The following is a 15,670-nucleotide window of genomic DNA, read 5'->3' on the forward strand; positions in this document are numbered from 1 at the left end:
TACCTTTTTTTGGGATTGGGGCGTCATGTCTGAGCTGTCCCCTGGATGTGATCCCACGCATGTGACACATGGTAAGACTTCACTTGAATTCAGCTGCTGACCCAACACGCTGGGCGGGAGCCCTGCCCAGAGCGAAGTTTCAGCTTCTTAGCTTGAATCATATGAGTTTGAAACTGAAGGTACATGAATTTGGTATTTGATATTAAAGTTTCCCATGAAACATCCAGGTAAAGTTGTTAAATAGAGATATAAATTTAGGAATCATCTGTATATACTAAATGCCTAAAGACAAAGTGAAGGTTTTTTTCTATCATTATTACATCTCAGAGATGGTCTCATATTATAGGGTACTTGCTCAGTTATTTTATCTTGAATACAGAGCAATTTGAGCAACAGATCAGAAACATGTTGGAGTGTATCTTATATCTATATTCTAAACTTTGAATCAGTCATTCAACTTCAAAGACCAGACGGTACATAACAAAACAAAAAGCAGCAAGATGGTAGATTTAAACCCAATAAAATCAGTAATCACATTAAATGTAATTTGATTAAACCTAAATGCCCCAGTTAGAAGGCAGAGATTGTTAGACTGAATAAAAATGCTAAGATCCAACTGTATATGCTGCCTCACTTTAAATATGAAGACACAAGTTAGAAATAGATGGGAAATAGATGCATATTGAACACTAATTCAAAGACATGGACTAGCTATATTACTATTAGTCAAAGGGGATTTCAGAGCAAAAAATGTTACTAAGGGTAAAGGTCGTTTTCCTAACAATAAAGGGGTCCGTTCATTAAGAGTAAAGAATCCCTAACATTTATATACCTAATAACTTCAAAATCCATGCCACCCAGACTGTTCTATCAGAATGGCCAGTAGACATTATCTACAATTATAATAGATTTCAGCACACCTCTCAATAATAGATAAAACAAGTATACAGAAAAATCGAAATCAGTGAGCTACAGAATACTTGAGCAATACTGTCAGCCAACTTGACATAATTAACATTTATGGACTACTCCACCCAACAAGAACACAGTCATTCTTTCCAGGACACATGAAATATTTATCAAGGTAGATTATGGATATTAAACAAGTCTCAATAATTTATACAAATTCAACTCATGAAAATTATATTAGAAATCAGTAACAGAAAGAACCTGGAAAATCTACCAGTAACACGCTTCCCAATACCCTGTGGGTCAAAGAAGAAATCAAAAGGCAATTTAGAAAGTATAGCATATCAAAGTTATAGGACTGAACTAACTTGGTACTTGGAAAATTTATAGCACTAAGCACCTATATTAGAAAAGGATTAAAAATTTGAAATCACTGACCTAGCTTCCACCGTAATAGAAAAAGAAAAGCAAGTTAGAAGAGCAAAGAAGCAGAAGAGATATTAAATGTTAGAACAGAAACAAATGAAAAAACAAAAATAGAGAAACTTAATGAAACCAAAAACTGGATTAAGAATGTCGATAAAACCAAATTGTTTTTTGTTGTTGTTTTTTTTTTTTTTAAAAGACACAAATTACCAACATCAGTAAAAAGAATGGCAACCTTAATAGAGGTTCTACAAATGTTAAAAAGAGTGAGAAGCCACAGGAACTCTCAGTCACTGCTGGTGGGAGTGCACGGTGCTGCAGCCACGTTGGAAGACAGTGTGGCGGTTTCTTACAAAACTAACACACTCTTGCCAGATGATCCAACAATCAAGCTTCTTGCTATTTACCCAAAGGAGCTGAAAACTTATGCCCACACAAATATCTTATTTCTAGCAGCTTTATTCATAATTGCCAAAACCTGGAAGCAACCAGATGCCCTTCAGTAGCTAATGGATAAACTGAATATTAGTGTTCAAAGGAAGTGAACTACTGAGCCACAAAAACACATGGAGGAACCGTAAATGCATATTAATTGGTGAAAGAAGCCAGTCTCAAAATCTACTGCCTGTCTGATTTCAACTATATGACATTGTAGAAAAGGCCAAACCATGGAGACCAGTAAAAGATCAGTGTGGTTGCCAGAGGAGAAGGGAGGAAGAGACGAATAGGCAAAGCAGACGGGATGATTAGGGCAGTGGACCTGGTGTGTGTGACATAAGAATGGCACATGGATGTCATTATACTTTAGTCAAACCTGTAGAATGTGACTGCATGATGACGTCACATAGATTCATCAGTGATACAGAACACTGATGGTGGGGACCTGTGAGTGTGTTCTGTACTTTAAGCTCAATTGTGCTGTGAACCTGAAACCGCTCTAAAAAATAAATTCTGTTTTTTAAAAAAGGATAAGGGAGTACGACCAACTTCATGTCAGTAAATAAAACAGACAAATTCCTTGAAAGAAGCAAATAACCCAACTTCTCTAAAGAATTAGATAACCTCAATGGCCCTCTCTACCTGTTACACAGATTGCATTTGCAGTTTTGAAAATCTTCCCACAAAGAAAACTCCAGGCACACTAGTGAATTCTATCAAACATTAGAGGGAAAAACTATGCCAATACACAACCTCTCTGGAAAACTGTGAAATTTTGATATTATGAGCAATTTTAAAAGCAATGCACCAGAAAACTATAGACCAATATTCTTCATGAATATAGAAGACGCCTTATAAACACATTAGCAAATCAAACACAGTAATAATAAAAAGGACGATACCTGGTGAAAAGTGGGTTTGGTCCCAGGAATGCAGAGTTGCTTTAACATTATAGAATCAATCAATGTATAGTTTATGATGTTAACACAGGAGAAAAGGCTTATGATCTCGCAGAAAAAAAATTTGACAAAATTCAACACACATTTATGATAAAAACTCAGCAAACTAGGAATGGAAGGAAAATTCATGAACTTGATAAATGCCATCTAAGAAAAATGAGTCTCATTAAAAAAAAGACTAGATAAGCAAAAAGACAAGGATGCCTATACTTACCATTTCTGTTGAGCATTTGTAGTGAAGGCCTTAGCCAATGCATTTGGCAAAGAAAAGGAAATAAAAGGCATGTACATTGGAAAGGAAGAAGGAAAACTGGCTTTATTTGAAGACTATGATCCAGTATGTAGAAAATCACAGTGAGTTTTCAAAAATATCTCTAGATCAACCAACCCCCTTACTATCAGGAGCACAAAATACAGGTCAATACAAAACTGAATGTACTTTAGTAGCAACACACAATTCAAAATTGAGAATAATGGTATTGCAATTTACAACAGCATCAAAAATATGAATAATGAAAAGTACAAAACATTGCTGCGAGAAAGTAAAGACAATCTAAATAAATGGAGAGCTGTATTATACTCATGGATTAGGAAACTCAATATTGTTAGGATGTTAATTATTCCCAATTTGATCTACAGATTGAATGCTGTCCTTCACCAAAATCCCACTAGGCTTTTTGTACCTGACCGTCTTATTTTCAAATTTACATGGAAATGCATACAACTGAGTAGCCAAAATAATTCTGAAAAGAATCAAGTGGAGAACTTGCACAAATTCAAGAGTGACTGTGATAATAACTTATGGGTAATGAATAGACTGGTGGGACAGAAACAGACTGCCCCGTATGTATGTATGTATGTATTGATTACATGCAATTGATTGTCAGCAACGGAACCTGTACAACTCAATCTTTGTAACAGATGGTGCTAGAAGAACTTCATATCCCTACGGACAAAAATGAAACCTTATACCATACACAAAAATTATTCAACAAGATGGGTCTAGATCTAAACAGGAAAACAAAGGAGAATACCCTCATGATTTTAGGCAAAGATTTCTTAACTCATTCAAAGAACTAGTTAAGAAAGATGAATGAATTAGACTTCAACAAAAGTAAAATCTTCTGCTCAAGACACCATTGAGAAAATGAAAACAAATGTAAGTCACAGACTTGTATCCAGTGTGTATACACAGTGCTTAAAATTCAATAAAAAGACAACCCGATTTTTAAAATGGACAAAACACTTCAATAGACCCAAACATGTAGAAATGGCGCAGCATGTGAAAAGCTGTTCAATGTCAGTCATCAGGGAAATGCAAATGAAAACCACTTTCAGATACCACCTCACACCCATTAAAATGGAAAAAGTAAAAGACTGACCTGGTTCTGAGGAAATGGCCGAGGAGGTAGCGGCAGCAGCAGCCGAGTCTCATCTTGCCCCAGGCAGTACCCATTATAAGCCGGGCAACCAGCCAGCCAGACCGACCCCAAGGGTACCAGTTACAGAGCCACCAGGTGACAGGAACCTCCCAGTGTCAAGGACAGGGTGGGTCGGGGAAACTAACAGCCATTAAGACCTGTGTGAGTGACACGGGGGGCAGAAAGCGAAGGAAGCAAAACCAGAGCACGTGGTGATGGGGGCCGACCCCAGAGCAAGAGGACCTGGAACTGGCAACAGGAGCTGGCAGGACTCGTGGTGTGAACCTCCCACTGCAGCTCCTCAGGACTCTCGAAGCGCACTTACCTCAGGTGGCAGGGCCGCAGCCTGGGCACAAACTGCTGGGAACGGAACCAACACTGAGCAGGACAGAACAGAAAGAAAGGCAGAGCTTGGCTAAGAGGAGGGACGCAAAGCCAGGCACGTCGTAGCAAGGGCACGTGCGTTAGAAAAGGGAGCTCTGTGGAGTTAGACCAGCCGTCTGAACCAGCCCTCAAAGTTCCCGAAAAGTGAATTCTCACCAAATGGGCAACAGAAGAGGAGTGCGGTCCGATCCCATAAGGAGAAACAAGCTGCATTAGAAAAGCCCAGTCTGCCTGTGTCCTGTGGGCTCCTTTTCTGCTCAGAACACTTGATTCTGTCACCAAATGCGTGGAGATGTTCCCACACCGAGCGCTTCTCAGACACGAGCGGGTGTCCTACCCGTCAGCTCAGTTTAGACAGTGTCTCCCTGACACAGTGTCTCCCTGACAAAGCGTCAGATCCCGCCGGCTTAAAGGCTGTCCCACAGGACTTCCCCCAACTGGCCAGATGCCAGCTGCAAGGCCAGGATGTCACCAGCACTTCTGACCGACCGGCTGTGAATCAGAGGTTCCCACCACCCTGTCCCCAGGTTCGATGAATTTGCTAGAGCATCTTTCAGGACTCAACGTGTCGCAGTTGACTGTGAAAGGGCACAACAGACAATAAATGGGCATCCAGATGGAAGAGTGGAGTAAGCTGAGGACTCCATGGCCTCTCCCGGCTCAGACCTTGCAGGTTTTTGCGGAGGCTTCTCTACATAGACGTGTTTGATGAAATCAGCCATTGGCAACTGATCCCACCTCCACTGCTCTGCCTTCCCCAGAGGGGGGCGGGGGGCGAGGGGGGCTGAAAACTCTACTGGCAGCCATCCCAGCCCCATGCTTAGGTGGCTGCTCCAAGTCACCTCGATCCTCATCCACGGAACAGCAGGCACATTTATCACTCTCACGACGTGGGAACTTCCAAGGGTTTTTAGGAGCTGTGCCAGAAATGGGTGTCTATTATAAATCACGTGATCACAGCTTATCCCCTGGTTTGTGAACATGGATCTCTAATAGCAAAACAACTATAAATGTCAAAGATGGTGACATAGGACTAGAAGCTCCATCATTAATTAACAATTTTCCAGTCCATCATCCTACTACAGGAAAGTATCTTCCAGGGTGACGCCACGCGGCCTCGCCCTTTCAGGCCGGCGGTGGTGGTGCACTGGAGCGCAGTGAGTGTCATCTGCTCCAAGCCGCCTCTGAGGGATTAATGTCAGACTGCATTTCTGCGTTCCTTTCTGCTCACCTTCTATTCTTCCTTCTTTGCGTTTACACCCACGTTTTCTGCCCTTAGGAGGAACAGTCACTGCTGCTCTAGCCCGCAGCCAGGCACAGGCTAGTAAGTCGGGGCTCAGTCCACTGTGGTTAAGACAGGGTCTGTTCCACGGGTGCAGAGCTGCGGGGGGCTGTCCTAGCACCGGGCGGAATAGCTGCATTCAGTTAGCCCCAATTTTGCTAGATGGGGTGAAGGCACGTCCTGCCGCATCAGGCCCTTAGGAGTTCTGACGTAGGGTTAAAAGCGGCACAGTTTCGTCCTGTAAGCTGTTGTACTCGCAGCGGGGGTACAAGTGGGGGGAATCAAGCTGAGGTCATGTGGGAGGAAGGACACACACCAGAAAGACACGCGCCCAGAGCGGATCCCAGCTAGAGCTACTAGTTTAAAACAAGCTGAAAGACACTGACTGAAATGACAACGTAGAGCAGAATTTGATAACTCAGAAATGGGACAGAACTCAAGCAAGAATTAGAAATTGGACAATTTTAGAAATAAAGAATAGAAAGGAACATGGGGCAATGAAACAGGATAATGCCTTTAAAGGAAATAGAACTTCATGAAAAGGAAAGATTTTCAATCAAAAAGAAGAGTTCTGCTTCTGGCCAAGAGGGAGTGACAAGATCTAGGCTCGTCCTCGGGCAAACGAGGAAAAGGAGAAGAAAACACATGGAGCAACCGTAGACATGGGGTCACAGGCACCACAGGGTGGTACCCTCAGATCCACTCGGAGAGGAAACCCAGACCCAGGCTACAGGTCTTGCTGAACTGAGACACAACAGTGCAGGGAGGCCACCTCGGCCAGATTTTGCAGCGCAGCGTGTGGGAGAGGAGGGAGCTAGCAGAGGAAGGGTCCAGAAATGTCTGTAGGGGTTTTCATTTGAGTGTCACTGCACAGTAGTGTGACCCACGAGATGTGGCCGAGAACAAGGAAAGAACTAGTGGGAAGTGATACGGAACCTCTCCCAGAGACCACGAGAGGGGCTGGGAATCGGCACAACACCTGAGGCGTCCAGTAATTGCCCCCAACGGGCCTCCCCTCAGTGGGGGGCTAAATTAGACTCATCCTAAAAAGGTTTCAGAACAAGCTTCAAAAAGAGGAAACTGACTCTCGGGTAACCTGTCACACGAAGTCTAATACTCTTTAAAGGAAAACCCCACAATCCAGCACTCAACATGAATGCACAAATTCTGCAATCCAATAAAACTTACTAGACATGGAAAAGGGAAAATGTGACCTGTTCCCAGGTGAAAAGAGCAGTTAATTAATAAACAGGCCCAGAAATGAAACAGGTGATAGAATTAGCAGACAACATTATTAAAAATACCTATTGTAAACATGTTCAATGTGCTAAAAATTTTAAAGGAAAACCTGAACATAATGAAGAATGAAACTGTCAAAACTATGGTCAATGTCATGAAAAATGAGGCAAACCTGAGGCAGTCACAGACCAGAGGAGACTTAAGGAGACATGAGGAGGACCCAGTGCATCGTGCTGTCCTGGATTGGATGCTGGAATAGAAAAGGGACAGTATGGAGAAAACGGGTGAAATCTAAACCCTGTCTGTGGTTTACAGGAATGTCCCCATGTTAATGTCTGTAGTCATTAGGGGAGATGGGTAAGGGGCGTCTGGGTTCTCTTGGCAACTTTGCTGTAAATCTAAAATCACCTCCGGATAAAAAATTACTTAAAAGACCAATAAATTGCAGGTTACTTAAGGTAGGTATCTGAAAAACGTATTAACTTTTAGGGTTTTTTCCCTTTCTGGTTTGCCTCCTTTTGTTTGTTTTTAAGGATTTATTTTAATCACAAAATATAAAATATTTTTAGAAGAGTATTGTACTATAATTTATACTGTCAAAAGTAATGTGTTTTAAAAATTGACTGTCTTTCCTTCTATCAGGGGTCCCACTAGGAAACAGAAGGCACACTTTTCGGGGTTTTGAAGGCGCTCCTATGGGATGAGCAGAGGCGTCGGGGGCGGGGCACTTTCCACTCAGCCCCAAGGGCCAGAGGAAGAAAGCTTGCCTGAGCTGGGGCTCCTGGGGAGCTGCAGACCCAATAGGAGGCGCCCGCTGTCATACCACAGAGCAGCGGAGACACCCTGCTTTCCAGCCTCCTGCTCCCCCAAGCAGAAGCCAGAAGCCTTCTGGACACAGCAGGGCAGAGGGGGCTGTGGGAGGGGACCAGGGACAGCAGCACACTTCTTTCTTCTCAGCCGAGGGAGCCAGTCCCTGCCCTGCAGTTTTCGCTGGTGAGACTGTCGAGTGCAGTGTAAGTTCAATGTAATGTCCTCACTAAGTGGGACAAGAGGTGGCAGGATTCTTGGGGCCGTCAGGGAGGCCCCGAGGGGATGCAGCCCAGCAGCACCCAGACCTGAGCAGCTTCAGAGCTGTGCCGAGGCGGAGGGGAATCGGGGGCAGGGTGTGCGCGAGGGGGCAGCTTCAGAGCTGGGCTGGTGCTTGCGGGCGGGGCTGCCACTGCGTCAGGGTGGATGGGGGAGCGGCTCTGGGGAAGGAAATGAAGACAGTCTCTGAAGGGGAGCTTTCATGGGAATGGGACAAGCTGGTACAGCAACGAGGAACAAGCTGTGGCTGCACCTGGGTTGGGAGTTGTCTTGGCCAGAAGGAGAACTCTCTTCTTTTTGATTGAAAATCTTTCCTTTTCATGAAGTTCTATTTCCTTTAAAGGCATTATCCTGTTTCGTTGCCCCATGTTCCTTTCTATTCTTTATTTCTAAAATCGTCAAATTTCTAATTCTTGCTTGAGTTCTGTCCCATTTCTGAGTTATCAAATTCTGCTTTACGTTGTTCGCAGCATAGCCTCTCCCAGGTGCCTCTCACACAGGCAGCGACCAGTCAGATCACTGTGGGATTTATTCCTGGAGGGCAAGGTTGGGTGAACATCTGCAAATCAATTAATTTGATACACCACAAAATCAGAAAAAGCATTTGACAAAATCCAGCATCTGTTTATGATAAAAACTCAGCAAAATGGAGACAGAAGGAACGTACTTCAACATAATAAAGGCCACACATGACAAACCCACAACTAACATCATACTCAACAGTGAAAAGCTGAAAGCTTTAAGATCAGGAACAGGACAAAGATGTCCACTTTCACCGCTTTTATTCAACATAGTATTGGAAGTTGTAGCCAAAACAATCGGGCAAGAAAAGGAAATAAAAGCAATTAAAACTGGAAAGGGAGAAGTCAAACTCATATACAGAACCCTAAAGATCCCGCACAAAAAAACTATTATTACTAATAAAACTATTAGAACTCATACAATTCAACACCAAAAACAAAACCACCTCATTAAAAAACGGGCTGAGGACATGAATAGACGTTTCTCCGAAGAGGCCATACAGACGGTCAGTAGACATGGAAAGACGCTCAGCGCCAGTAAACATCAGAGAAACGCAAAGAAAAACCATAATGAGGTTATCACCTCACACCTGTCAAAATGACCAGCATCAAGAAACCAACAAACAAGGGTTGGCGAGGATGTGGAGAAAAGGGAACCTTTGTTCACTGTCACTGGGACTGCAGGTGGGTGCAGCCACTATGGAAAAATAGGAAGGTTCCACAAAAAATTAAACATAGAACATATAACCCAACAATTGCTCTTCTAGGTATTTATCCAAAGAAATCCAAAATTAATTTAAAAAATATATGCATCATTTACAATAACCAGGATATAGAAGCACCTAAGTCTGCATCATCGGACCATTGGAGAAAGAAGCTATGGTACATATATACAATGGAATATCATTCAGCCATAAAAAAAGAATGGAATCTTACCATTTGTGACGACATGGATGGACCTAGAGGGAATTATGCTGAGTTAAGTAAGTCAGAGAAAGACAAATAACCAAATGATCTCAAATGTGGAATCTAAGAAACAAAATAAATGAATAAACAAAAACTCATATATACAGAAAACAAATTGATGGTTGCCAGATGGGATGGGGCTTGGGTGAAAAAGGGGAAGGGATTAAGAAGTACAAATTGGTAGTTATAAAACAGTCACAGGGATATAAAAGTACAGTACAGGGAATATAGTCAATAATATTGTAACTGTACATGGTATCAGATGGTTACCAGACTAAGTGGGGGGAGTACTTTGTAAGCTATATGTCTAATCACTATGTTGGACACCTGAAACTAATATAACATTGTACGTCAACTGTAATTGAAAAATAAATTAATGTATTTCACATTACATATATAGTTTTACTAGAAGTAGAAAAAATAAACCATAAAAAAAAGACTTCAGGTTTCTTCAGAACTGTAAAACCTCTCTAAGTAAAATATCATCTTGAGGGATTCTGAACAATTTTAATTCTTAGCAATCTCCTTAAATATGTTAAATACATTCAGTATTATAAAAATAAAGTCTGTACCACATAGAATACATCTAGGAGTGCAATTTAACAATTAAAAATAGACTTTACACAAGGGAAGAAGGCATCACAAATATTTTTTAATCAGGCCTTAGTTAAAAAGAAACCGAAGTTCCCGTCTTTCTTCACCTGCAAGGAAAAATCTCTACTTGCAATGAGTTATGAACTTCATCTAAACTCTGAGCACAAGCATGACCATGCTGGCCCCATCAGGATGCCATAATTCGGGAAGGCGGACCCGATGTCGGTGATCTCAAGCAGCTGTCAGTTTCAGACCTGCAGTCAGAACACTGGAGGGGCTGACAGAGACTCAGGCGGCTTTTATAGATGTAAAATATTTTATTTGTAAATGGTGATCTTCTAAATCTGTGTCCACAAATTCCAAAACCCATAACACTCTGTATACTTCAAAAAATTCAATTTCTGCCAACATTAGATACTATTATACAGAACAGAAAACAAAACAAAAACCCGGTAGGACAAATACTGGTAGGATGTCAGAATATTGTACAAGAGAAGAAAAATATTCAAGAAACAAATTTCATACAGCTATTTATCAAGAGAAAAATATATACAATTGATTTCTTCTGTAAGATAAAAATACATCATGCCATATACATTACAAGTCCAGAACTGCGCCACTGAACATACCGACAGCTTACAGCCCACTTGAGTTGTGCACACAAAACTTCATTTGATACTTAGCCTGTGAAGTGTCAGTACCAGAATTTGAAGGACAGAATAAAAAGCTAACCTGGTTCCAAATGCTGATTAAGTTTCTACAAGCAAACACAAAACAGTGTTTTTTATTAAAGAAATGTAAACAAACAGTTCATACAAACACATTTTAAAATTACATCTTCCAAAACCCTATCGCCGGAGTCCTGCAGCTTGCAAGCATATCAAGTCTCTCCTTTTTTTTTTCTTTTTCAAATTTTTGTGTTAAATAGAAGGCTAGGAAGTTAGATCTGGGTTCCTGCTACATGATCCTAGTATGTTTACATGATTCTTTGTGGCTTGAAACAGAGTTCTAATCAAAACTACTTCTGCTGAAGAAAATTCAGCCTCCATTTAGGTGTATTTTTAAGCAGTTATTCACAGTTATCACAAATTGTAAGCACAAAAAAACCTGACTGAAGAAGTAGGGGAGGGCAACAGTATAATATGAAAAAATTAGTTTCAGTTACCAAAACAGCTAGAAAAGTTGTCGTCATGGCATACACTCCATTCTGTCAGAAGTCAGGTGTATAAAACAACGAAGGACGACTGGACTAGTTCCCAAAACCCGCACTCGGTTGACGTTTGGCTGTTCCAGAATCCCCCCGCATGCGTGTTAACAGCACAGTTACACTGTGACATCCCTGCGAACGTTTCACAAGCACCGAGCTGCTGCAGAGTCTGGGAGCATTTGGTCAATAACTATTTTTATACTGTATTTTTTTCCTCAAAATATTTACATATTTGTACAAAGTAACAGGGTTTGTTAGTTCTGCAGGTACCAGCAGCAGCTTGGCTTTCTTCTAACTTTTATTTAAAAATAGCTTCATTCACTTATTCAATAATAAATACAAAAAGGTTCTCTTATTTTACAGAAATCAAAAACTACAATAAACTGACTCATGGAATCAAGTATTTAAATGTATTTTAGTGCAAGTTATTATCCCTTAGCTCTATCCCTAAGGAAGTCATTTCAGTACATTCCTTGTTCAGTGGTGTCTACTTATTTAAAAAACTTTTTAAATTAGAGGGCCTGCCCCTTTTTCAGATAAGGCCGTGGCCAGCACTTTGGACATCTCCCTTCCGCTGGTGATTTCAGTCTTACATTCATAGGAAGGCCCCAGCCCGGGGCAGGACAGGCTTCGGCTCTTTCTCCTCAGTGAGACGAAAACAACAAAACAAACCCACCCACAAAAAGAAAACAAGAAAAAGGAAACAAAAGTGCTGGACCATCTGGAGTCCTGGGTAACCTCAAGTCGGGCCTCCTGGCGCTGCTTCAACTGAACCTAAAGGACTGAGGAAATCAGAACTCCCAGAAGCTACTTCTCAAAAAGTCATAAAACGAAAACAAAACTATCTTTCTGTCTGCAGACTCCAAACGGCATGTTGAATCACTTCTTCCTGGGGACGAGCCGCCCGCTGAGACAGCAAGGAATGCATTTCAGTTCATCCACTTCCGGCAGTTGACGGCTCCACAGTGACAGGGAATCTTGTGCTGGTCGTCTTCAAAGTCAAACTTATAGTCGTAGCAGAGCTGCCCGCGGCAAAGACACAGAGTGAGCAGGCCGGGCAGGGAGGGGGGCGAAGGGAGGGCAGGGGGAGGAGGGGGGAGGAGGGGCGGGCTGCCCTGCCTCCACAGGCCTCACAGAGCTCATGGGTTCAGGGAGACCTGCGTGCTGGGGCTTCCCAAGGACCCAGGTGGGGCCATGGAGCCCCCGAGAAGAACGCAGCCTGGCTGAGTCCCGCTGGGCTCCCAGAGGGAGCCGGCAGGCGGACATGCTGGGGCCTCCTGCTGAGGGGCTGACACAGAGGCAGCGCCTTGCCAGCTAACATCTTTCCTCCATCTCCTCCCTTACGAGTGTTTAAACGGCCCTCTACGTAGGGGTTACGGAATTACTAACGCTGCACGCCAACCCTGTTTGCAGGTAGGTGGGAGGTGGCACGGCGCCCCTGGTACCACGGCCTGGGCCCTGGCACTGCCACACAGACGGGCCCCAGGAGACAGACCAGGACACCCCTGAGACTTTGTCTCGACCCCGAAGGAGAGGGCATCACCTCTGAGTAATGACAGGCCACTTGGTTGGCTTATTGACTGAGCTCCTCGTGAGGAAATCATTCCCCCTTTCACATGAAACGCAGTAGAGGCTCGGAGAAGTTAAGTGACCTCCTCAGGAATCGTCGGTGGGGAGGGGCCGAGCGCCTCCATCAGTCCCGAGGATACGACCCCTTGCTGCTCACCGGCCTGTGCTGGGTGCTCAAACACTTTCTCTAATTCACATGTTAAGTTACTTCAAGATGCGCAAAATGGGCCTTGGGTCAACTCTGGATTTACAAAAAGGAATTCCAAAAGGAAGACCAAAGAATACAAGCAGAAAGCCACAGATCTGTTCACAAAAGGCTGAGGCCCCAGCCAAGATGACACACTCAGGCCCTCAGCCCTCTAACCGGGGTTTCCTACAGAAACCCACTGCTCGGCGGGAGCTTTCCAGCAAACACCGATTCCAGAGCTAGAGCTGCCTCAGTGTGTGCCGACCACTGTGAGAGACAAAGCTGGGGACGTAAATGAGGCCATTGAGACAATGATAACCTTGACAGGTGAAATGCTGGCCCAAGGTCCTCTGTGAGACCAAAGAAACGTCAAGTCCAGTGTTTAGCAGTTTGAGAAAACTGATAGCTAAACTGTTTGACAATCTGTTGAAATGAAAATGCTGTAAGCTTCTACTGATCCAAAGTGAACATGGGCGACCTGGAGCCACACGGCGCGCCCAGACATGCTGCCCACAGCCTCACGGTGACCTCGCACACGAGCCAGAACGTTCCCGAGACCTCCACAGGCAACAATCCGCAGTGTGTGATGGGGGTGCGGAATTCAGAGGACGGAAGGGAGCTCGGATGGTGAAACATGGCAGGCCAGGGTGGACCCGCCACGGGGAACTTTCTAGCGATAAGGAACTGGAAAGCCGCCAAGCAAGTTCACCGCACACACGAATCCCATACACACAGGCACTCCCACACTCTTACCTCTTCTCCTTTCTGGATCCTCCGATTGGAGCTGATGATAATTTTGTGTCCTCTCTCAAAAGTCACCACTTCAGCCACACAGTTAGGGGCACAGGAATGGTTGATGTATCTGTAAGGTACCATTTCAGAAAACGGTTTATTGTAAAACAGCTGAAAGAAGCAACTTTAAAAACTCAGTTCACAGGGGAAAGCTTTTCCTCATTATCACGTTTCTATTTGCCCATTTAGAGAACAAGAACAGAAACACAATTCTAAATAAAACTCCTTTGAAATGTATCTGCCCTGAACGTCTCACTTCTGACCCTCTGCAGAGAAGTGCTTCCTGGTCACACTCCCTTTCTCACCTCGCGGGCCCTCCTGTGAGCGTCGCATCGATCACGTGATCATTGTCCATTCGGAACATGTACACGCCACGGTTCTGAAAGAAAAGTCACGGTTCTGAAAGGACAGTCACCACTGGTCCCCGTGGTCTGTCCGCTGCAGGAAGACCAGGTCGGAGGTGAACTGAAACGTAGGCACCCTCATCTCACTCGCTGTGGACACGAGCCTAGCCCAGCTGACATTTCCACGGTATGAGCAGAAATCAGCAAACTGGTAGGTCGCCTGTAACGCCTGTTCAGTCATCTATGGTTTTATATCCATGCAAGTACCAACGATTGAAAAGATAAGACTGATGGGAAAAAACAGGAGAAAAACGCGAGAATATCCCGCCATGGCTTTCGTTCAAACTTGAACCTAGCACGCCAGTCAGCTTTGGCCCTGCCTTTCAGGATGTTTGGACAACATGACACAAGGACAGCGAGAGGATGGCTGTCGCACTTACCTGAGACTCATAAAGTTTCTCTTTTCTGTTTGCTACTTCATTTCGAATGATGGTCCCAATATATTCAATGACCATGGTGTGCTTCTCGATGTCTCTAGCAGCATATAGGCCCAGTCCCTACAAAACACAACCACAACCACCACAACAAAAAGTGTGTGTGTGTCTATCTCAAAAGACACATCAATTCCTTGGACAATAAACCTGCATTCTCTTGCATACAAAGGTTATACAAAAGCCACACTGAACACTTCACCTAACTTGACTGTGCTATCACCTGAAACTTGGAGACTAGGCAACCTTACCACTTAAAACTACGCCATCATTGCCTTGTTTCTGCGTCTTAGTTACATTCAATTCTTAGGGCCTGTTTATGAAGTAACATGCGGATTGGCAGGCCACACTTTCTATCAGGCTTTCTTCCTTCCACGTAATAAAAACTAAACAGGCTAATGGTTCTGGTATTTCCCTTGTCCCACCTCTATTTCTAAAGGACTTGCCATGACAGTAAACTGAATAAGACCGAAATAGGGCTAACTGTAAGGGATTATTAACAATACTATAAACAGTTTTCATATTTGGCGATGACTTCCTGGATGCCAGGGCAAAAAGGAGAAACAGGAAAAGCTACTTTGCTCTAATTACTGGAAAAGTTGGAAAGAAAGTTTTTGGGAAAGGCAAATGTTTTCCCTAATATAAAATTCTGAGGCCACTAAAGAAATGTACCAGAATCCGAACTGGCAAAAACACTTAGAGAGTTCTCCCCTCTGGCAGCTCTTGCCATCTGTGCTAGTAACCTAACATATCACATACTATGTGCACCATTTACAGTTTTTAGTATTACACATCTGGAAAACAGTCCTCGTCAGGCTCCTCCTTGGAGCAGCCGGGGGGGGGGGGGGGCGAGGT

At 43.5% G+C, this 15,670-nt stretch overlaps 1 protein-coding gene across 21 annotated transcripts in view; it reads right to left on the reverse strand.

Moving 5' to 3' along the window:
• Positions 1-10,526: 10,526 nt before the first annotated feature.
• KMT2C (lysine methyltransferase 2C) overlaps positions 10,527-15,670 on the reverse strand; it is a 224,940-nt gene continuing 219,796 nt past the window's right edge. For all 21 annotated transcript variants that reach the window (XM_081038077.1, XM_081038085.1, XM_081038090.1 and 18 more), the window contains 4 exons: positions 14,765-14,881; positions 14,286-14,359; positions 13,942-14,050; positions 10,527-12,454 (listed from right to left, as the gene is read on the reverse strand). In XM_081038077.1, the coding sequence (XP_080894203.1) occupies positions 12,362-12,454; positions 13,942-14,050; positions 14,286-14,359; positions 14,765-14,881 (393 nt within the window). In that variant the 3' untranslated portion in view covers positions 10,527-12,361. The remainder of the gene's footprint in view (positions 12,455-13,941; positions 14,051-14,285; positions 14,360-14,764; positions 14,882-15,670) is intronic.

Source organism: Rhinolophus hipposideros, assembly GCF_964194185.1.
Source record: "Rhinolophus hipposideros genome assembly, chromosome: 25".
Taxonomy (NCBI): Eukaryota; Metazoa; Chordata; class Mammalia; order Chiroptera; family Rhinolophidae; genus Rhinolophus; species Rhinolophus hipposideros.